Below are 21,107 nucleotides of genomic sequence, written 5' to 3' on the forward strand. Positions count from 1 at the left end.
AAGAGCCATTTTCAGATGATGATCTGAGTTTTCAGCAACTTTGTAATTTGCATGAATATATTTTGTAATAGCTTGGCGAGATGAACCACCGCGTTCCTTTAGGGTAGCGATAGCAGCCTTGATCATGTCCACATATTTAGGGTGATCAGCTGTCTTCTTTGCAGCAGGTTTCTTCTTGGGTGCGATTTTCTTTGGAGAAGCTGCTTCACTCATTTTTAATGTTTTCTTACAACAATCCAACGATAAACGATGCTTGTTATCACAGTAGAAGTATACTAAACATTACCGTGTAAATGAGATATAATTTAAGACGGTGCGAAGTATGCGGACGTAAAAGTACCACTCCCGGGAATTGATTTGGCGCGAAAACAGAAATGTGTGTTTCTGTACATCGTATAATGTCCGTTTTGGGTGCCGCGACTATGCGAAAGCATGTTAATTTTTATTTGTAGTACGACGCAATAGTCTGCAAGAGAAGCTGCTGGAGTTTGAGGTCTTCAGCATTACATCTAGTCTGTTAATTTGGGCTTCTTCCGCGCTCGTGTTAGGATTTTCATAAAGCGTTCTTTGGTTTGCGTTGCGTATGTCGGCCTACATCATCGACACGGCCTGTTTCCGGCTATTAGGAGCAATTCATATATTGGCACTGCGTTTCGACTTTTTTATTAGACCACAGTAAAAAAATTCACTCACAGAAGTCCCTTTCTTTCATGGCTACAAACACGAAGAATTCTGTCGTAAGTAAAACGAATGCGCAAGCCAAAATGACGATGGGGCGAAGTCATAAGCATGGCCCTGTGGCCCAATGGATAAGGCATCTGACTACGAATCAGGGGATTCCAGGTTCGACTCCTGGCAGGGTCGCACTGTCGCATTTCGGCTGCATGGTCTACTGTGTAACGCGCGCGCACGTTCTGGCGTAATGCGTTGATAAACGGAATGTACGCAGACATATTGGAAAGTAATATCACGCACTTAGTATCGTCGCCTTTGTTAGCATTCATGTAAGTTACCATCCACTCGCTACAGTCGCTCTCCATCCTACGGCTAAATCAACAGCCGTGATTTTTACTATGTCGCCGTCCATCCGTACGCGGTGACAGTTGTAAGCTTTACAGTAACGTGACATGCTCCACAAGCAGTTACGGTGTGTGGACGATGCCTATCATGGCAACGCTTGTTCTTTATCGCTTCTCGGCCTAATGGCTAAGATCAAGTGTAGTATCTGTTCTTATCAGTTTAATATCTGGTAGGCCATTCTCTGAATGGTCAGTATATTAATCTGATTTTTGGCCTTGGGTCATGGAGGTGGATTCATTCACGCCGTGACCACGGGTTGCCTTGGTGTTGCACTATTACCGATGGCGGCCCACATAAGCAATAAAAGAATAATAGCAGTCCTCTTTCCGACGGCACTCTGCATAGTCTACGGCGGGAACAAAACGCGTACACTGGGGGAGAATACAGCCTATGCCCCGCGACACGGCAGTTTATAACACACTCAAGCCACAAGCATTAACAAACTTTGAAGGGTACCCTCATGCTACGGTGCAGTTCCAACTCATACTTACCTGACGGGGAAGTAAAGACTGATCAATGAGGGTTTTCTTCCAGAGTGAGGCTCTTGCATTGCACTACGCTTGGGCTGACCTCTGCGATTACTGCAAACGTCAGTAACTCGACCGTACAATTTCTGGTAGTGGGGGCCTGCGTCCGCGCTCGCCCCCTCCTTAAGTCAAAATGAATGAGCTTAGAAAAGTTGCGCGGCCAAATGTCGGTGGTGACTTAAACGCTAAGGTAAAACCTCGCTTGGCTGTTACGAAACGTGATTGCGATATAAGTCCTCGGAAGGCGGCGGAATTTTATTTTATTTGCCATTCCGTCAGGGTTATTGGATGATCGGCAATAGATCGAGTTTGTATGCATTTGAAAGCTCTTTTTTCTCGTACTATCACCTGAAAATGTCGTAGGAAAATGTCATAGGAAACACTTTCAACAACCGCCACGTTCCTTAATTGTTATAACAAGAAATATATCACAGCAAATGAAAATGAAAAGCCTACGACACCGGGAGTTCCCAGGCGGTCCCCCATCCAAGTACTATCCCGGCCCGACGATGCTTAACTTCCGTGATCAGACGAGAACGGGTGTGTTCATCGTGGTATGGCCGTAGACATTAGTAGGTGCAAATACGTGCAATTTATTTTGACGTTGTGATCAAATTTTTTTATTTAATTTCTTTGAGTTACTTAGGACAAGGCGTATGCATGGATTATCTATTAGACTTTAAGGTTATAGTTTTGTGAAAAAAACAATGTTTTTTTAAAGATGTGTGGCTATAAAAATAGCCGTTGTTTTCTGAGTGTAGCGGTTTACTTCTTCTGTCCTTTGTCGTTCTTCTTTGGGAGTAAGACAGCTTGAATGTTTGGCAAAACACCACCAGCTGCAATGGTTACACCGCTCAAAAGTTTGTTTAATTCTTCATCATTACGAACAGCCAATTGTAAATGTCTTGGAATAATCCTAGCTTTTTGTTGTCTCTTGCTGCGTTACCAGCCAACTCCAATATCTCAGCAGATAAATATTCCAAGACGGCTGCTAAGTAAACTGGTGCTCCAGATCCAATTCGGTTAGCATAGTGCCCTCTACGAAGGAATCTATGCACTCTACCGACTGGAAATTGAAGTCCAGCTCTTGAGGATCTTGTCTTGGCTTTAGCCTTAGCTTTTCCACCTTTTCCACGTCCAGACATAACTGCGATTTGATTTGTAAGTTAATACAAAAACGTACGAATATTTAACGTAAGTGTTAACGAAATAAACTTTACTCGTTTTTTCATCATAAAAATAGGATCGAAATCATGTTTTTTTAACCAATCATAATTAAGTATTAAACAAAAGATTTTTTTTTTAACCAATTAAATTGCGTATTCGGCGTTTTCGGATCGAATTCGATCCGATTTTTTTACTTATAAACAAAAAGTTTTGACTTGCAGTTTAATGCTTATTTACAAGTTAAGTAGCAAAAATTTTTAACCATGTCTGACGCAGCAGCTAAAGGAGGAAAACAGGCACCTAAAGTAGCCAAGAAAGGTGAAAAAAGAGCCGGCAAAAAAGGAGGAAAGATTGGTGGAACTGGTGAAAAGAAACGCAAGAGAAAGAGAAAGGAAAGTTATGCTATTTACATCTACAATGTTTTGAAACAAGTTCACCCAGATGTCGGAGTTTCAAGCAAAGCTATGAGCATCATGAACTCATTTGTCAACGACATCTTTGAGCGCATTGCTTCCGAAGCTTCGCGTTTGGCTCTTCAAAACAAAAAGTCGACCATCTCTTCTCGTGAAATTCAAACCGCAGTACGTCTTCTCTTGCCTGGAGAACTTGCAAAACACGCAGTCAGTGAAGGAACAAAAGCCGTCACAAAATACACAAGCAGCAAGTAAACCAACGTCTACCAAACACAAACGGTCTTTTTTAAGACCACACATCTTTAAAAAAACATTTACTTGGCGTCACTACAAGTTAACCGAAGTTAATAAAACTTCTAAATAATGTGCTTAAGAACACTAGCCTACATTTAAAATACTTCCCCATGTGTGTGTGGATTAGCTTCACTTTTCATACGTATTATTAGCTGTACTTGCAGAAAAGACAAGTACATTGATCCATGTTATTGCTTACATTTAACTTAACCCAGCTTTTCACGGAAACACTCCCAGGCAAATTAACCCTACAAAGTATTTCTAAATTTTTTTTTGTGTCATATATGACATAGTATCGTATAGCAATAAATGTAACTGTGACAAGACTTTACACATTGTGTAATTTGGAAGCGTGCACAAAGTAATGTTTTTAAAAGATTTGTGGCTATAAAAATAGCCGTTTTTGTTGAGCAATGACAACGCTTAACCTCCGAATCCGTAAAGAGTTCTTCCTTGACGTTTTAAGGCATAAACAACATCCATAGCGGTAACGGTCTTGCGTTTAGCGTGCTCTGTGTAGGTTACAGCATCACGAATAACATTCTCTAAGAAAACCTTCAGTACACCTCTGGTTTCCTCATAGATAAGGCCAGAGATACGTTTGACACCACCTCGTCGAGCAAGACGCCGAATAGCAGGTTTTGTGATTCCCTGAATGTTATCACGAAGAATTTTTCGGTGACGTTTAGCACCTCCTTTTCCCAATCCTTTACCTCCTTTTCCGCGTCCAGACATATTGATATAGTTGCGTACAGAACGAGTACAAAAACAACGTTTGAGTTAACAGAATTCAGACAGCTTTAAAAAGAGGCCATAAAATTACCTACTGCTCGTGGAAACACCCTAATTAACCAATAGAGTTGCGTCATTACAAAATGTTCCGAACATTTTGTACATTTTTTTAAGTAAAACTGTAGTTTTTTTAAAAATTCGTGGTCTTAATGTTTCAGTAAGGCAATAAATTTGGCATCGTTGGAATTCGCCAAACCTTCTGCTACTTACTAAAAAAAAAAAAAGTCAAAAGCTTTTGTGTATCAGAAGATACAGCCGTTTTCCCGTAGCCAAAAAACACAGATTTTATAAAAATGTTAAAGTAATGAGCGTAATGTCATTATGCAGCCAATCAGAAATTACTTTCTTAGCACCAATCAAATGGTTTGTTTTGAACCTTAGCTGTCAATCAATATGAGAAATAAAACTTTGGCGCGATAGTGCATTTTAGACCGTCTTGTGTATCCGTACTACATCGACTTCTTAAAATATGGCTCGTACAAAGCAAACTGCACGTAAATCTACTGGAGGAAAGGCTCCACGAAAACAACTCGCCACTAAAGCTGCGAGGAAAAGCGCACCAGCTACTGGAGGAGTGAAAAAACCACATCGTTACAGACCTGGTACAGTTGCTCTCAGAGAAATCAGAAGATACCAGAAGTCAACCGAGCTCTTGATCCGCAAGTTGCCTTTCCAGCGTCTTGTGCGAGAAATTGCTCAGGACTTCAAAACAGATCTGCGATTCCAGAGCACAGCCGTTATGGCTCTGCAAGAGGCTTCTGAAGCGTACCTTGTTGGCTTGTTCGAGGATACTAACTTGTGTGCCATTCACGCAAAACGAGTTACAATCATGCCTAAAGACATCCAGTTGGCAAGAAGAATTCGTGGGGGAACGTGCCTAAGCATCTTACCAAACAAAAAACGGCTATTTTTATAGCCACACATCCATAAAAAATATTACGGCTAGCTTTTTATATCAAACTTTGTCCTGCTTTCTGTTTAAATTTTATGCTACATAAAAATTTTATGCTACATAAAGTTTGACAATGTTAAAAATATGAAGGGCAAGAAAAGTAAAAGCAAGAAAATAAGAAATTTAAAAACGAAAATACTTAAACTTAGGGAATCTAATCTTAAATTTACTCTTTTTTAACTGTTTAAGTGACTTAAACAAGTTTAACTTTGTACCAAGATAATGTTTTTTTTGTAAATGTGTGGCTATAAAAATAGCCGTTTGTTAATGTAATAGCCAGATACACACAAATTATTTTTTTGCGGTCTTCTTTGCTGCCTTTTTGGGAGTCTTTTTGACCTTCTTTGCTGCAGGTTTTTTAGCAACAGGCTTCTTTGTGGGTTTCTTAGCTGCTGGTTTCTTAGCCGAGGCTTTCTTTGTGGCAGGCTTCTTTGCTGCTTTCTTTGGCGTGCTCTTCTTTGCTGGCTTCTTTTTTGGTGTACTTTTCTTTGCAGTAGGCTTCTTTGCCGTTGGCTTTTTTGCTGCGGCCTTTTTCTTAGGTTTTTCTTTTTTTACCTGACCTAGCTTGAATGATCCAGAAGCACCAGTGCCTTTAGTTTGAATCAAATCGCCTGATGTTACTCCTCGTTTAAGAGCCATTTTCAGATGATGATCTGAGTTTTCAGCAACTTTGTAATTTGCATGAATATATTTTGTAATAGCTTGGCGAGATGAACCACCGCGTTCCTTTAGGGTAGCGATAGCAGCCTTGATCATGTCCACATATTTAGGGTGATCAGCTGTCTTCTTTGCAGCAGGTTTCTTCTTGGGTGCGATTTTCTTTGGAGAAGCTGCTTCACTCATTTTTAATGTTTTCTTACAACAATCCAACGATAAACGATGCTTGTTATCACAGTAGAAGTATACTAAACATTACCGTGTAAATGAGATATAATTTAAGACGGTGCGAAGTATGCGGACGTAAAAGTACCACTCCCGGGAATTGATTTGGCGCGAAAACAGAAATGTGTGTTTCTGTACATCGTATAATGTCCGTTTTGGGTGCCGCGACTATGCGAAAGCATGTTAATTTTTATTTGTAGTACGACGCAATAGTCTGCAAGAGAAGCTGCTGGAGTTTGAGGTCTTCAGCATTACATCTAGTCTGTTAATTTGGGCTTCTTCCGCGCTCGTGTTAGGATTTTCATAAAGCGTTCTTTGGTTTGCGTTGCGTATGTCGGCCTACATCATCGACACGGCCTGTTTCCGGCTATTAGGAGCAATTCATATATTGGGCACTGCGTTTCGACTTTTTTATTAGACCACAGTAAAAAAATTCACTCACAGAAGTCCCTTTCTTTCATGGCTACAAACACGAAGAATTCTGTCGTAAGTAAAACGAATGCGCAAGCCAAAATGACGATGGGGCGAAGTCATAAGCATGGCCCTGTGGCCCAATGGATAAGGCATCTGACTACGAATCAGGGGATTCCAGGTTCGACTCCTGGCAGGGTCGCACTGTCGCATTTCGGCTGCATGGTCTACTGTGTAACGCGCGCGCACGTTCTGGCGTAATGCGTTGATAAACGGAATGTACGCAGACATATTGGAAAGTAATATCACGCACTTAGTATCGTCGCCTTTGTTAGCATTCATGTAAGTTACCATCCACTCGCTACAGTCGCTCTCCATCCTACGGCTAAATCAACAGCCGTGATTTTTACTATGTCGCCGTCCATCCGTACGCGGTGACAGTTGTAAGCTTTACAGTAACGTGACATGCTCCACAAGCAGTTACGGTGTGTGGACGATGCCTATCATGGCAACGCTTGTTCTTTATCGCTTCTCGGCCTAATGGCTAAGATCAAGTGTAGTATCTGTTCTTATCAGTTTAATATCTGGTAGGCCATTCTCTGAATGGTCAGTATATTAATCTGATTTTTGGCCTTGGGTCATGGAGGTGGATTCATTCACGCCGTGACCACGGGTTGCCTTGGTGTTGCACTATTACCGATGGCGGCCCACATAAGCAATAAAAGAATAATAGCAGTCCTCTTTCCGACGGCACTCTGCATAGTCTACGGCGGGAACAAAACGCGTACACTGGGGGAGAATACAGCCTATGCCCCGCGACACGGCAGTTTATAACACACTCAAGCCACAAGCATTAACAAACTTTGAAGGGTACCCTCATGCTACGGTGCAGTTCCAACTCATACTTACCTGACGGGGAAGTAAAGACTGATCAATGAGGGTTTTCTTCCAGAGTGAGGCTCTTGCATTGCACTACGCTTGGGCTGACCTCTGCGATTACTGCAAACGTCAGTAACTCGACCGTACAATTTCTGGTAGTGGGGGCCTGCGTCCGCGCTCGCCCCCTCCTTAAGTCAAAATGAATGAGCTTAGAAAAGTTGCGCGGCCAAATGTCGGTGGTGACTTAAACGCTAAGGTAAAACCTCGCTTGGCTGTTACGAAACGTGATTGCGATATAAGTCCTCGGAAGGCGGCGGAATTTTATTTTATTTGCCATTCCGTCAGGGTTATTGGATGATCGGCAATAGATCGAGTTTGTATGCATTTGAAAGCTCTTTTTTCTCGTACTATCACCTGAAAATGTCGTAGGAAAATGTCATAGGAAACACTTTCAACAACCGCCACGTTCCTTAATTGTTATAACAAGAAATATATCACAGCAAATGAAAATGAAAAGCCTACGACACCGGGAGTTCCCAGGCGGTCCCCCATCCAAGTACTATCCCGGCCCGACGATGCTTAACTTCCGTGATCAGACGAGAACGGGTGTGTTCATCGTGGTATGGCCGTAGACATTAGTAGGTGCAAATACGTGCAATTTATTTTGACGTTGTGATCAAATTTTTTTATTTAATTTCTTTGAGTTACTTAGGACAAGGCGTATGCATGGATTATCTATTAGACTTTAAGGTTATAGTTTTGTGAAAAAAACAATGTTTTTTTAAAGATGTGTGGCTATAAAAATAGCCGTTGTTTTCTGAGTGTAGCGGTTTACTTCTTCTGTCCTTTGTCGTTCTTCTTTGGGAGTAAGACAGCTTGAATGTTTGGCAAAACACCACCAGCTGCAATGGTTACACCGCTCAAAAGTTTGTTTAATTCTTCATCATTACGAACAGCCAATTGTAAATGTCTTGGAATAATCCTAGCTTTTTTGTTGTCTCTTGCTGCGTTACCAGCCAACTCCAATATCTCAGCAGATAAATATTCCAAGACGGCTGCTAAGTAAACTGGTGCTCCAGATCCAATTCGGTTAGCATAGTGCCCTCTACGAAGGAATCTATGCACTCTACCGACTGGAAATTGAAGTCCAGCTCTTGAGGATCTTGTCTTGGCTTTAGCCTTAGCTTTTCCACCTTTTCCACGTCCAGACATAACTGCGATTTGATTTGTAAGTTAATACAAAAACGTACGAATATTTAACGTAAGTGTTAACGAAATAAACTTTACTCGTTTTTTCATCATAAAAATAGGATCGAAATCATGTTTTTTTAACCAATCATAATTAAGTATTAAACAAAAGATTTTTTTTTTAACCAATTAAATTGCGTATCGGCGTTTTCGGATCGAATTCGATCCGATTTTTTTACTTATAAACAAAAAGTTTTGACTTGCAGTTTAATGCTTATTTACAAGTTAAGTAGCAAAAATTTTTAACCATGTCTGACGCAGCAGCTAAAGGAGGAAAACAGGCACCTAAAGTAGCCAAGAAAGGTGAAAAAAGAGCCGGCAAAAAAGGAGGAAAGATTGGTGGAACTGGTGAAAAGAAACGCAAGAGAAAGAGAAAGGAAAGTTATGCTATTTACATCTACAATGTTTTGAAACAAGTTCACCCAGATGTCGGAGTTTCAAGCAAAGCTATGAGCATCATGAACTCATTTGTCAACGACATCTTTGAGCGCATTGCTTCCGAAGCTTCGCGTTTGGCTCTTCAAAACAAAAAGTCGACCATCTCTTCTCGTGAAATTCAAACCGCAGTACGTCTTCTCTTGCCTGGAGAACTTGCAAAACACGCAGTCAGTGAAGGAACAAAAGCCGTCACAAAATACACAAGCAGCAAGTAAACCAACGTCTACCAAACACAAACGGTCTTTTTTAAGACCACACATCTTTAAAAAAACATTTACTTGGCGTCACTACAAGTTAACCGAAGTTAATAAAACTTCTAAATAATGTGCTTAAGAACACTAGCCTACATTTAAAATACTTCCCCATGTGTGTGTGGATTAGCTTCACTTTTCATACGTATTATTAGCTGTACTTGCAGAAAAGACAAGTACATTGATCCATGTTATTGCTTACATTTAACTTAACCCAGCTTTTCACGGAAACACTCCCAGGCAAATTAACCCTACAAAGTATTTCTAAATTTTTTTTGTGTCATATATGACATAGTATCGTATAGCAATAAATGTAACTGTGACAAGACTTTACACATTGTGTAATTTGGAAGCGTGCACAAAGTAATGTTTTAAAAGATTTGTGGCTATAAAAATAGCCGTTTTTGTTGAGCAATGACAACGCTTAACCTCCGAATCCGTAAAGAGTTCTTCCTTGACGTTTTAAGGCATAAACAACATCCATAGCGGTAACGGTCTTGCGTTTAGCGTGCTCTGTGTAGGTTACAGCATCACGAATAACATTCTCTAAGAAAACCTTCAGTACACCTCTGGTTTCCTCATAGATAAGGCCAGAGATACGTTTGACACCACCTCGTCGAGCAAGACGCCGAATAGCAGGTTTTGTGATTCCCTGAATGTTATCACGAAGAATTTTTCGGTGACGTTTAGCACCTCCTTTTCCCAATCCTTTACCTCCTTTTCCGCGTCCAGACATATTGATATAGTTGCGTACAGAACGAGTACAAAAACAACGTTTGAGTTAACAGAATTCAGACAGCTTTAAAAAGAGGCCATAAAATTACCTACTGCTCGTGGAAACACCCTAATTAACCAATAGAGTTGCGTCATTACAAAATGTTCCGAACATTTTGTACATTTTTTTAAGTAAAACTGTAGTTTTTTTAAAAATTCGTGGTCTTAATGTTTCAGTAAGGCAATAAATTTGGCATCGTTGGAATTCGCCAAACCTTCTGCTACTTACTAAAAAAAAAAAAAGTCAAAAGCTTTTGTGTATCAGAAGATACAGCCGTTTTCCCGTAGCCAAAAAACACAGATTTTATAAAAATGTTAAAGTAATGAGCGTAATGTCATTATGCAGCCAATCAGAAATTACTTTCTTAGCACCAATCAAATGGTTTGTTTTGAACCTTAGCTGTCAATCAATATGAGAAATAAAACTTTGGCGCGATAGTGCATTTTAGACCGTCTTGTGTATCCGTACTACATCGACTTCTTAAAATATGGCTCGTACAAAGCAAACTGCACGTAAATCTACTGGAGGAAAGGCTCCACGAAAACAACTCGCCACTAAAGCTGCGAGGAAAAGCGCACCAGCTACTGGAGGAGTGAAAAAACCACATCGTTACAGACCTGGTACAGTTGCTCTCAGAGAAATCAGAAGATACCAGAAGTCAACCGAGCTCTTGATCCGCAAGTTGCCTTTCCAGCGTCTTGTGCGAGAAATTGCTCAGGACTTCAAAACAGATCTGCGATTCCAGAGCACAGCCGTTATGGCTCTGCAAGAGGCTTCTGAAGCGTACCTTGTTGGCTTGTTCGAGGATACTAACTTGTGTGCCATTCACGCAAAACGAGTTACAATCATGCCTAAAGACATCCAGTTGGCAAGAAGAATTCGTGGGGAACGTGCCTAAGCATCTTACCAAACAAAAAACGGCTATTTTTATAGCCACACATCCATAAAAAATATTACGGCTAGCTTTTTATATCAAACTTTGTCCTGCTTTCTGTTTAAATTTTATGCTACATAAAAATTTTATGCTACATAAAGTTTGACAATGTTAAAAATATGAAGGGCAAGAAAAGTAAAAGCAAGAAAATAAGAAATTTAAAAACGAAAATACTTAAACTTAGGGAATCTAATCTTAAATTTACTCTTTTTTAACTGTTTAAGTGACTTAAACAAGTTTAACTTTGTACCAAGATAATGTTTTTTTGTAAATGTGTGGCTATAAAAATAGCCGTTTGTTAATGTAATAGCCAGATACACACAAATTATTTTTTTGCGGTCTTCTTTGCTGCCTTTTTGGGAGTCTTTTTGACCTTCTTTGCTGCAGGTTTTTTAGCAACAGGCTTCTTTGTGGGTTTCTTAGCTGCTGGTTTCTTAGCCGAGGCTTTCTTTGTGGCAGGCTTCTTTGCTGCTTTCTTTGGCGTGCTCTTCTTTGCTGGCTTCTTTTTTGGTGTACTTTTCTTTGCAGTAGGCTTCTTTGCCGTTGGCTTTTTTGCTGCGGCCTTTTTCTTAGGTTTTTCTTTTTTTACCTGACCTAGCTTGAATGATCCAGAAGCACCAGTGCCTTTAGTTTGAATCAAATCGCCTGATGTTACTCCTCGTTTAAGAGCCATTTTCAGATGATGATCTGAGTTTTCAGCAACTTTGTAATTTGCATGAATATATTTTGTAATAGCTTGGCGAGATGAACCACCGCGTTCCTTTAGGGTAGCGATAGCAGCCTTGATCATGTCCACATATTTAGGGTGATCAGCTGTCTTCTTTGCAGCAGGTTTCTTCTTGGGTGCGATTTTCTTTGGAGAAGCTGCTTCACTCATTTTTAATGTTTTCTTACAACAATCCAACGATAAACGATGCTTGTTATCACAGTAGAAGTATACTAAACATTACCGTGTAAATGAGATATAATTTAAGACGGTGCGAAGTATGCGGACGTAAAAGTACCACTCCCGGGAATTGATTTGGCGCGAAAACAGAAATGTGTGTTTCTGTACATCGTATAATGTCCGTTTTGGGTGCCGCGACTATGCGAAAGCATGTTAATTTTTATTTGTAGTACGACGCAATAGTCTGCAAGAGAAGCTGCTGGAGTTTGAGGTCTTCAGCATTACATCTAGTCTGTTAATTTGGGCTTCTTCCGCGCTCGTGTTAGGATTTTCATAAAGCGTTCTTTGGTTTGCGTTGCGTATGTCGGCCTACATCATCGACACGGCCTGTTTCCGGCTATTAGGAGCAATTCATATATTGGGCACTGCGTTTCGACTTTTTTATTAGACCACAGTAAAAAAATTCACTCACAGAAGTCCCTTTCTTTCATGGCTACAAACACGAAGAATTCTGTCGTAAGTAAAACGAATGCGCAAGCCAAAATGACGATGGGGCGAAGTCATAAGCATGGCCCTGTGGCCCAATGGATAAGGCATCTGACTACGAATCAGGGGATTCCAGGTTCGACTCCTGGCAGGGTCGCACTGTCGCATTTCGGCTGCATGGTCTACTGTGTAACGCGCGCGCACGTTCTGGCGTAATGCGTTGATAAACGGAATGTACGCAGACATATTGGAAAGTAATATCACGCACTTAGTATCGTCGCCTTTGTTAGCATTCATGTAAGTTACCATCCACTCGCTACAGTCGCTCTCCATCCTACGGCTAAATCAACAGCCGTGATTTTTACTATGTCGCCGTCCATCCGTACGCGGTGACAGTTGTAAGCTTTACAGTAACGTGACATGCTCCACAAGCAGTTACGGTGTGTGGACGATGCCTATCATGGCAACGCTTGTTCTTTATCGCTTCTCGGCCTAATGGCTAAGATCAAGTGTAGTATCTGTTCTTATCAGTTTAATATCTGGTAGGCCATTCTCTGAATGGTCAGTATATTAATCTGATTTTTGGCCTTGGGTCATGGAGGTGGATTCATTCACGCCGTGACCACGGGTTGCCTTGGTGTTGCACTATTACCGATGGCGGCCCACATAAGCAATAAAAGAATAATAGCAGTCCTCTTTCCGACGGCACTCTGCATAGTCTACGGCGGGAACAAAACGCGTACACTGGGGGAGAATACAGCCTATGCCCCGCGACACGGCAGTTTATAACACACTCAAGCCACAAGCATTAACAAACTTTGAAGGGTACCCTCATGCTACGGTGCAGTTCCAACTCATACTTACCTGACGGGGAAGTAAAGACTGATCAATGAGGGTTTTCTTCCAGAGTGAGGCTCTTGCATTGCACTACGCTTGGGCTGACCTCTGCGATTACTGCAAACGTCAGTAACTCGACCGTACAATTTCTGGTAGTGGGGGCCTGCGTCCGCGCTCGCCCCCTCCTTAAGTCAAAATGAATGAGCTTAGAAAAGTTGCGCGGCCAAATGTCGGTGGTGACTTAAACGCTAAGGTAAAACCTCGCTTGGCTGTTACGAAACGTGATTGCGATATAAGTCCTCGGAAGGCGGCGGAATTTTATTTTATTTGCCATTCCGTCAGGGTTATTGGATGATCGGCAATAGATCGAGTTTGTATGCATTTGAAAGCTCTTTTTTCTCGTACTATCACCTGAAAATGTCGTAGGAAAATGTCATAGGAAACACTTTCAACAACCGCCACGTTCCTTAATTGTTATAACAAGAAATATATCACAGCAAATGAAAATGAAAAGCCTACGACACCGGGAGTTCCCAGGCGGTCCCCCATCCAAGTACTATCCCGGCCCGACGATGCTTAACTTCCGTGATCAGACGAGAACGGGTGTGTTCATCGTGGTATGGCCGTAGACATTAGTAGGTGCAAATACGTGCAATTTATTTTGACGTTGTGATCAAATTTTTTTATTTAATTTCTTTGAGTTACTTAGGACAAGGCGTATGCATGGATTATCTATTAGACTTTAAGGTTATAGTTTTGTGAAAAAAACAATGTTTTTTTAAAGATGTGTGGCTATAAAAATAGCCGTTGTTTTCTGAGTGTAGCGGTTTACTTCTTCTGTCCTTTGTCGTTCTTCTTTGGGAGTAAGACAGCTTGAATGTTTGGCAAAACACCACCAGCTGCAATGGTTACACCGCTCAAAAGTTTGTTTAATTCTTCATCATTACGAACAGCCAATTGTAAATGTCTTGGAATAATCCTAGCTTTTTTGTTGTCTCTTGCTGCGTTACCAGCCAACTCCAATATCTCAGCAGATAAATATTCCAAGACGGCTGCTAAGTAAACTGGTGCTCCAGATCCAATTCGGTTAGCATAGTGCCCTCTACGAAGGAATCTATGCACTCTACCGACTGGAAATTGAAGTCCAGCTCTTGAGGATCTTGTCTTGGCTTTAGCCTTAGCTTTTCCACCTTTTCCACGTCCAGACATAACTGCGATTTGATTTGTAAGTTAATACAAAAACGTACGAATATTTAACGTAAGTGTTAACGAAATAAACTTTACTCGTTTTTTCATCATAAAAATAGGATCGAAATCATGTTTTTTTAACCAATCATAATTAAGTATTAAACAAAAGATTTTTTTTTTAACCAATTAAATTGCGTATCGGCGTTTTCGGATCGAATTCGATCCGATTTTTTTACTTATAAACAAAAAGTTTTGACTTGCAGTTTAATGCTTATTTACAAGTTAAGTAGCAAAAATTTTTAACCATGTCTGACGCAGCAGCTAAAGGAGGAAAACAGGCACCTAAAGTAGCCAAGAAAGGTGAAAAAAGAGCCGGCAAAAAAGGAGGAAAGATTGGTGGAACTGGTGAAAAGAAACGCAAGAGAAAGAGAAAGGAAAGTTATGCTATTTACATCTACAATGTTTTGAAACAAGTTCACCCAGATGTCGGAGTTTCAAGCAAAGCTATGAGCATCATGAACTCATTTGTCAACGACATCTTTGAGCGCATTGCTTCCGAAGCTTCGCGTTTGGCTCTTCAAAACAAAAAGTCGACCATCTCTTCTCGTGAAATTCAAACCGCAGTACGTCTTCTCTTGCCTGGAGAACTTGCAAAACACGCAGTCAGTGAAGGAACAAAAGCCGTCACAAAATACACAAGCAGCAAGTAAACCAACGTCTACCAAACACAAACGGTCTTTTTTAAGACCACACATCTTTAAAAAAACATTTACTTGGCGTCACTACAAGTTAACCGAAGTTAATAAAACTTCTAAATAATGTGCTTAAGAACACTAGCCTACATTTAAAATACTTCCCCATGTGTGTGTGGATTAGCTTCACTTTTCATACGTATTATTAGCTGTACTTGCAGAAAAGACAAGTACATTGATCCATGTTATTGCTTACATTTAACTTAACCCAGCTTTTCACGGAAACACTCCCAGGCAAATTAACCCTACAAAGTATTTCTAAATTTTTTTTGTGTCATATATGACATAGTATCGTATAGCAATAAATGTAACTGTGACAAGACTTTACACATTGTGTAATTTGGAAGCGTGCACAAAGTAATGTTTTAAAAGATTTGTGGCTATAAAAATAGCCGTTTTTGTTGAGCAATGACAACGCTTAACCTCCGAATCCGTAAAGAGTTCTTCCTTGACGTTTTAAGGCATAAACAACATCCATAGCGGTAACGGTCTTGCGTTTAGCGTGCTCTGTGTAGGTTACAGCATCACGAATAACATTCTCTAAGAAAACCTTCAGTACACCTCTGGTTTCCTCATAGATAAGGCCAGAGATACGTTTGACACCACCTCGTCGAGCAAGACGCCGAATAGCAGGTTTTGTGATTCCCTGAATGTTATCACGAAGAATTTTTCGGTGACGTTTAGCACCTCCTTTTCCCAATCCTTTACCTCCTTTTCCGCGTCCAGACATATTGATATAGTTGCGTACAGAACGAGTACAAAAACAACGTTTGAGTTAACAGAATTCAGACAGCTTTAAAAAGAGGCCATAAAATTACCTACTGCTCGTGGAAACACCCTAATTAACCAATAGAGTTGCGTCATTACAAAATGTTCCGAACATTTTGTACATTTTTTTAAGTAAAACTGTAGTTTTTTTAAAAATTCGTGGTCTTAATGTTTCAGTAAGGCAATAAATTTGGCATCGTTGGAATTCGCCAAACCTTCTGCTACTTACTAAAAAAAAAAAAAGTCAAAAGCTTTTGTGTATCAGAAGATACAGCCGTTTTCCCGTAGCCAAAAAACACAGATTTTATAAAAATGTTAAAGTAATGAGCGTAATGTCATTATGCAGCCAATCAGAAATTACTTTCTTAGCACCAATCAAATGGTTTGTTTTGAACCTTAGCTGTCAATCAATATGAGAAATAAAACTTTGGCGCGATAGTGCATTTTAGACCGTCTTGTGTATCCGTACTACATCGACTTCTTAAAATATGGCTCGTACAAAGCAAACTGCACGTAAATCTACTGGAGGAAAGGCTCCACGAAAACAACTCGCCACTAAAGCTGCGAGGAAAAGCGCACCAGCTACTGGAGGAGTGAAAAAACCACATCGTTACAGACCTGGTACAGTTGCTCTCAGAGAAATCAGAAGATACCAGAAGTCAACCGAGCTCTTGATCCGCAAGTTGCCTTTCCAGCGTCTTGTGCGAGAAATTGCTCAGGACTTCAAAACAGATCTGCGATTCCAGAGCACAGCCGTTATGGCTCTGCAAGAGGCTTCTGAAGCGTACCTTGTTGGCTTGTTCGAGGATACTAACTTGTGTGCCATTCACGCAAAACGAGTTACAATCATGCCTAAAGACATCCAGTTGGCAAGAAGAATTCGTGGGGAACGTGCCTAAGCATCTTACCAAACAAAAAACGGCTATTTTTATAGCCACACATCCATAAAAAATATTACGGCTAGCTTTTTATATCAAACTTTGTCCTGCTTTCTGTTTAAATTTTATGCTACATAAAAATTTTATGCTACATAAAGTTTGACAATGTTAAAAATATGAAGGGCAAGAAAAGTAAAAGCAAGAAAATAAGAAATTTAAAAACGAAAATACTTAAACTTAGGGAATCTAATCTTAAATTTACTCTTTTTTAACTGTTTAAGTGACTTAAACAAGTTTAACTTTGTACCAAGATAATGTTTTTTTGTAAATGTGTGGCTATAAAAATAGCCGTTTGTTAATGTAATAGCCAGATACACACAAATTATTTTTTTGCGGTCTTCTTTGCTGCCTTTTTGGGAGTCTTTTTGACCTTCTTTGCTGCAGGTTTTTTAGCAACAGGCTTCTTTGTGGGTTTCTTAGCTGCTGGTTTCTTAGCCGAGGCTTTCTTTGTGGCAGGCTTCTTTGCTGCTTTCTTTGGCGTGCTCTTCTTTGCTGGCTTCTTTTTTGGTGTACTTTTCTTTGCAGTAGGCTTCTTTGCCGTTGGCTTTTTTGCTGCGGCCTTTTTCTTAGGTTTTTCTTTTTTTACCTGACCTAGCTTGAATGATCCAGAAGCACCAGTGCCTTTAGTTTGAATCAAATCGCCTGATGTTACTCCTCGTTTAAGAGCCATTTTCAGATGATGATCTGAGTTTTCAGCAACTTTGTAATTTGCATGAATATATTTTGTAATAGCTTGGCGAGATGAACCACCGCGTTCCTTTAGGGTAGCGATAGCAGCCTTGATCATGTCCACATATTTAGGGTGATCAGCTGTCTTCTTTGCAGCAGGTTTCTTCTTGGGTGCGATTTTCTTTGGAGAAGCTGCTTCACTCATTTTTAATGTTTTCTTACAACAATCCAACGATAAACGATGCTTGTTATCACAGTAGAAGTATACTAAACATTACCGTGTAAATGAGATATAATTTAAGACGGTGCGAAGTATGCGGACGTAAAAGTACCACTCCCGGGAATTGATTTGGCGCGAAAACAGAAATGTGTGTTTCTGTACATCGTATAATGTCCGTTTTGGGTGCCGCGACTATGCGAAAGCATGTTAATTTTTATTTGTAGTACGACGCAATAGTCTGCAAGAGAAGCTGCTGGAGTTTGAGGTCTTCAGCATTACATCTAGTCTGTTAATTTGGGCTTCTTCCGCGCTCGTGTTAGGATTTTCATAAAGCGTTCTTTGGTTTGCGTTGCGTATGTCGGCCTACATCATCGACACGGCCTGTTTCCGGCTATTAGGAGCAATTCATATATTGGGCACTGCGTTTCGACTTTTTTATTAGACCACAGTAAAAAAATTCACTCACAGAAGTCCCTTTCTTTCATGGCTACAAACACGAAGAATTCTGTCGTAAGTAAAACGAATGCGCAAGCCAAAATGACGATGGGGCGAAGTCATAAGCATGGCCCTGTGGCCCAATGGATAAGGCATCTGACTACGAATCAGGGGATTCCAGGTTCGACTCCTGGCAGGGTCGCACTGTCGCATTTCGGCTGCATGGTCTACTGTGTAACGCGCGCGCACGTTCTGGCGTAATGCGTTGATAAACGGAATGTACGCAGACATATTGGAAAGTAATATCACGCACTTAGTATCGTCGCCTTTGTTAGCATTCATGTAAGTTACCATCCACTCGCTACAGTCGCTCTCCATCCTACGGCTAAATCAACAGCCGTGATTTTTACTATGTCGCCGTCCATCCGTACGCGGTGACAGTTGTAAGCTTTACAGTAACGTGACATGCTCCACAAGCAGTTACGGTGTGTGGACGATGCCTATCATGGCAACGCTTGTTCTTTATCGCTTCTCGGCCTAATGGCTAAGATCAAGTGTAGTATCTGTTCTTATCAGTTTAATATCTGGTAGGCCATTCTCTGAATGGTCAGTATATTAATCTGATTTTTGGCCTTGGGTCATGGAGGTGGATTCATTCACGCCGTGACCACGGGTTGCCTTGGTGTTGCACTATTACCGATGGCGGCCCACATAAGCAATAAAAGAATAATAGCAGTCCTCTTTCCGACGGCACTCTGCATAGTCTACGGCGGGAACAAAACGCGTACACTGGGGGAGAATACAGCCTATGCCCCGCGACACGGCAGTTTATAACACACTCAAGCCACAAGCATTAACAAACTTTGAAGGGTACCCTCATGCTACGGTGCAGTTCCAACTCATACTTACCTGACGGGGAAGTAAAGACTGATCAATGAGGGTTTTCTTCCAGAGTGAGGCTCTTGCATTGCACTACGCTTGGGCTGACCTCTGCGATTACTGCAAACGTCAGTAACTCGACCGTACAATTTCTGGTAGTGGGGGCCTGCGTCCGCGCTCGCCCCCTCCTTAAGTCAAAATGAATGAGCTTAGAAAAGTTGCGCGGCCAAATGTCGGTGGTGACTTAAACGCTAAGGTAAAACCTCGCTTGGCTGTTACGAAACGTGATTGCGATATAAGTCCTCGGAAGGCGGCGGAATTTTATTTTATTTGCCATTCCGTCAGGGTTATTGGATGATCGGCAATAGATCGAGTTTGTATGCATTTGAAAGCTCTTTTTTCTCGTACTATCACCTGAAAATGTCGTAGGAAAATGTCATAGGAAACACTTTCAACAACCGCCACGTTCCTTAATTGTTATAACAAGAAATATATCACAGCAAATGAAAATGAAAAGCCTACGACACCGGGAGTTCCCAGGCGGTCCCCCATCCAAGTACTATCCCGGCCCGACGATGCTTAACTTCCGTGATCAGACGAGAACGGGTGTGTTCATCGTGGTATGGCCGTAGACATTAGTAGGTGCAAATACGTGCAATTTATTTTGACGTTGTGATCAAATTTTTTTATTTAATTTCTTTGAGTTACTTAGGACAAGGCGTATGCATGGATTATCTATTAGACTTTAAGGTTATAGTTTTGTGAAAAAAACAATGTTTTTTTAAAGATGTGTGGCTATAAAAATAGCCGTTGTTTTCTGAGTGTAGCGGTTTACTTCTTCTGTCCTTTGTCGTTCTTCTTTGGGAGTAAGACAGCTTGAATGTTTGGCAAAACACCACCAGCTGCAATGGTTACACCGCTCAAAAGTTTGTTTAATTCTTCATCATTACGAACAGCCAATTGTAAATGTCTTGGAATAATCCTAGCTTTTTTGTTGTCTCTTGCTGCGTTACCAGCCAACTCCAATATCTCAGCAGATAAATATTCCAAGACGGCTGCTAAGTAAACTGGTGCTCCAGATCCAATTCGGTTAGCATAGTGCCCTCTACGAAGGAATCTATGCACTCTACCGACTGGAAATTGAAGTCCAGCTCTTGAGGATCTTGTCTTGGCTTTAGCCTTAGCTTTTCCACCTTTTCCACGTCCAGACATAACTGCGATTTGATTTGTAAGTTAATACAAAAACGTACGAATATTTAACGTAAGTGTTAACGAAATAAACTTTACTCGTTTTTTCATCATAAAAATAGGATCGAAATCATGTTTTTTTAACCAATCATAATTAAGTATTAAACAAAAGATTTTTTTTTTAACCAATTAAATTGCGTATCGGCGTTTTCGGATCGAATTCGATCCGATTTTTTTACTTATAAACAAAAAGTTTTGACTTGCAGTTTAATGCTTATTTACAAGTTAAGTAGCAAAAATTTTTAACCATGTCTGACGCAGCAGCTAAAGGAGGAAAACAGGCACCTAAAGTAGCCAAGAAAGGTGAAAAAAGAGCCGGCAAAAAAGGAGGAAAGATTGGTGGAACTGGTGAAAAGAAACGCGAGAGAAAGAGAAAGGAAAGTTATGCTATTTACATCTACAATGTTTTGAAACAAGTTCACCCAGATGTCGGAGTTTCAAGCAAAGCTATGAGCATCATGAACTCATTTGTCAACGACATCTTTGAGCGCATTGCTTCCGAAGCTTCGCGTTTGGCTCTTCAAAACAAAAAGTCGACCATCTCTTCTCGTGAAATTCAAACCGCAGTACGTCTTCTCTTGCCTGGAGAACTTGCAAAACACGCAGTCAGTGAAGGAACAAAAGCCGTCACAAAATACACAAGCAGCAAGTAAACCAACGTCTACCAAACACAAACGGTCTTTTTTAAGACCACACATCTTTAAAAAAACATTTACTTGGCGTCACTACAAGTTAACCGAAGTTAATAAAACTTCTAA

The 21,107-nt window shown here is 40.7% G+C and overlaps 3 protein-coding genes and 12 non-coding genes across 15 annotated transcripts; 8 read left to right on the plus strand and 7 right to left on the minus strand.

The window, feature by feature from the left end:
- Nucleotides 1–1,186: 1,186 nt before the first annotated feature.
- On the plus strand, nt 1,187–1,378 carry LOC130660536 (U2 spliceosomal RNA). Its single transcript, XR_008987734.1, has one exon. It is a non-coding gene; the product is annotated as a U2 spliceosomal RNA (small nuclear RNA).
- Nucleotides 1,379–1,563: 185 nt separating this feature from the next.
- On the plus strand, nt 1,564–1,728 carry LOC130659482 (U1 spliceosomal RNA). Its single transcript, XR_008986686.1, has one exon. It is a non-coding gene; the product is annotated as a U1 spliceosomal RNA (small nuclear RNA).
- A 328-nt stretch (nt 1,729–2,056) lies between these two features.
- On the minus strand, nt 2,057–2,175 carry LOC130658252 (5S ribosomal RNA). The gene has a single exon (XR_008985469.1). It is a non-coding gene; the product is annotated as a 5S ribosomal RNA (ribosomal RNA).
- A 3,129-nt stretch (nt 2,176–5,304) lies between these two features.
- LOC130657407 (histone H1-delta-like) lies at nt 5,305–7,380 on the minus strand. The gene has a single exon (XM_057460389.1). The coding sequence runs from the start codon at nt 6,066–6,068 to the stop codon at nt 5,517–5,519; it is 552 nt and encodes a 183-aa protein (XP_057316372.1). The 5' UTR covers nt 6,069–7,380; the 3' UTR covers nt 5,305–5,516.
- On the plus strand, nt 7,043–7,234 carry LOC130660537 (U2 spliceosomal RNA). Its single transcript, XR_008987735.1, has one exon. It is a non-coding gene; the product is annotated as a U2 spliceosomal RNA (small nuclear RNA).
- A 39-nt stretch (nt 7,381–7,419) lies between the features above and the next one.
- LOC130659483 (U1 spliceosomal RNA) lies at nt 7,420–7,584 on the plus strand. The gene has a single exon (XR_008986687.1). It is a non-coding gene; the product is annotated as a U1 spliceosomal RNA (small nuclear RNA).
- Nucleotides 7,585–7,912: 328 nt separating this feature from the next.
- On the minus strand, nt 7,913–8,031 carry LOC130658265 (5S ribosomal RNA). Its single transcript, XR_008985481.1, has one exon. It is a non-coding gene; the product is annotated as a 5S ribosomal RNA (ribosomal RNA).
- A 3,235-nt stretch (nt 8,032–11,266) lies between these two features.
- On the minus strand, nt 11,267–13,232 carry LOC130657071 (histone H1-delta-like). The gene has a single exon (XM_057460036.1). It carries the CDS (start codon nt 11,918–11,920, stop codon nt 11,369–11,371), a length of 552 nt encoding a protein of 183 aa, XP_057316019.1. The 5' UTR covers nt 11,921–13,232; the 3' UTR covers nt 11,267–11,368.
- LOC130660538 (U2 spliceosomal RNA) lies at nt 12,895–13,086 on the plus strand. Its single transcript, XR_008987736.1, has one exon. It is a non-coding gene; the product is annotated as a U2 spliceosomal RNA (small nuclear RNA).
- Nucleotides 13,233–13,271: 39 nt separating the features above from the next.
- LOC130659484 (U1 spliceosomal RNA) lies at nt 13,272–13,436 on the plus strand. The gene has a single exon (XR_008986688.1). It is a non-coding gene; the product is annotated as a U1 spliceosomal RNA (small nuclear RNA).
- A 328-nt stretch (nt 13,437–13,764) lies between these two features.
- LOC130658277 (5S ribosomal RNA) lies at nt 13,765–13,883 on the minus strand. Its single transcript, XR_008985493.1, has one exon. It is a non-coding gene; the product is annotated as a 5S ribosomal RNA (ribosomal RNA).
- Nucleotides 13,884–17,118: 3,235 nt separating this feature from the next.
- LOC130657075 (histone H1-delta-like) lies at nt 17,119–19,084 on the minus strand. Its single transcript, XM_057460041.1, has one exon. It carries the CDS (start codon nt 17,770–17,772, stop codon nt 17,221–17,223), a length of 552 nt encoding a protein of 183 aa, XP_057316024.1. The 5' UTR covers nt 17,773–19,084; the 3' UTR covers nt 17,119–17,220.
- On the plus strand, nt 18,747–18,938 carry LOC130660539 (U2 spliceosomal RNA). The gene has a single exon (XR_008987737.1). It is a non-coding gene; the product is annotated as a U2 spliceosomal RNA (small nuclear RNA).
- A 39-nt stretch (nt 19,085–19,123) lies between the features above and the next one.
- On the plus strand, nt 19,124–19,288 carry LOC130659485 (U1 spliceosomal RNA). The gene has a single exon (XR_008986690.1). It is a non-coding gene; the product is annotated as a U1 spliceosomal RNA (small nuclear RNA).
- A 328-nt stretch (nt 19,289–19,616) lies between these two features.
- On the minus strand, nt 19,617–19,735 carry LOC130658289 (5S ribosomal RNA). The gene has a single exon (XR_008985505.1). It is a non-coding gene; the product is annotated as a 5S ribosomal RNA (ribosomal RNA).
- Between the last annotated feature and the right edge of the window lie 1,372 nt (nt 19,736–21,107).

Source organism: Hydractinia symbiolongicarpus, chromosome 9, assembly GCF_029227915.1.
Source record: "Hydractinia symbiolongicarpus strain clone_291-10 chromosome 9, HSymV2.1, whole genome shotgun sequence".
Taxonomy (NCBI): domain Eukaryota; kingdom Metazoa; phylum Cnidaria; class Hydrozoa; order Anthoathecata; family Hydractiniidae; genus Hydractinia; species Hydractinia symbiolongicarpus.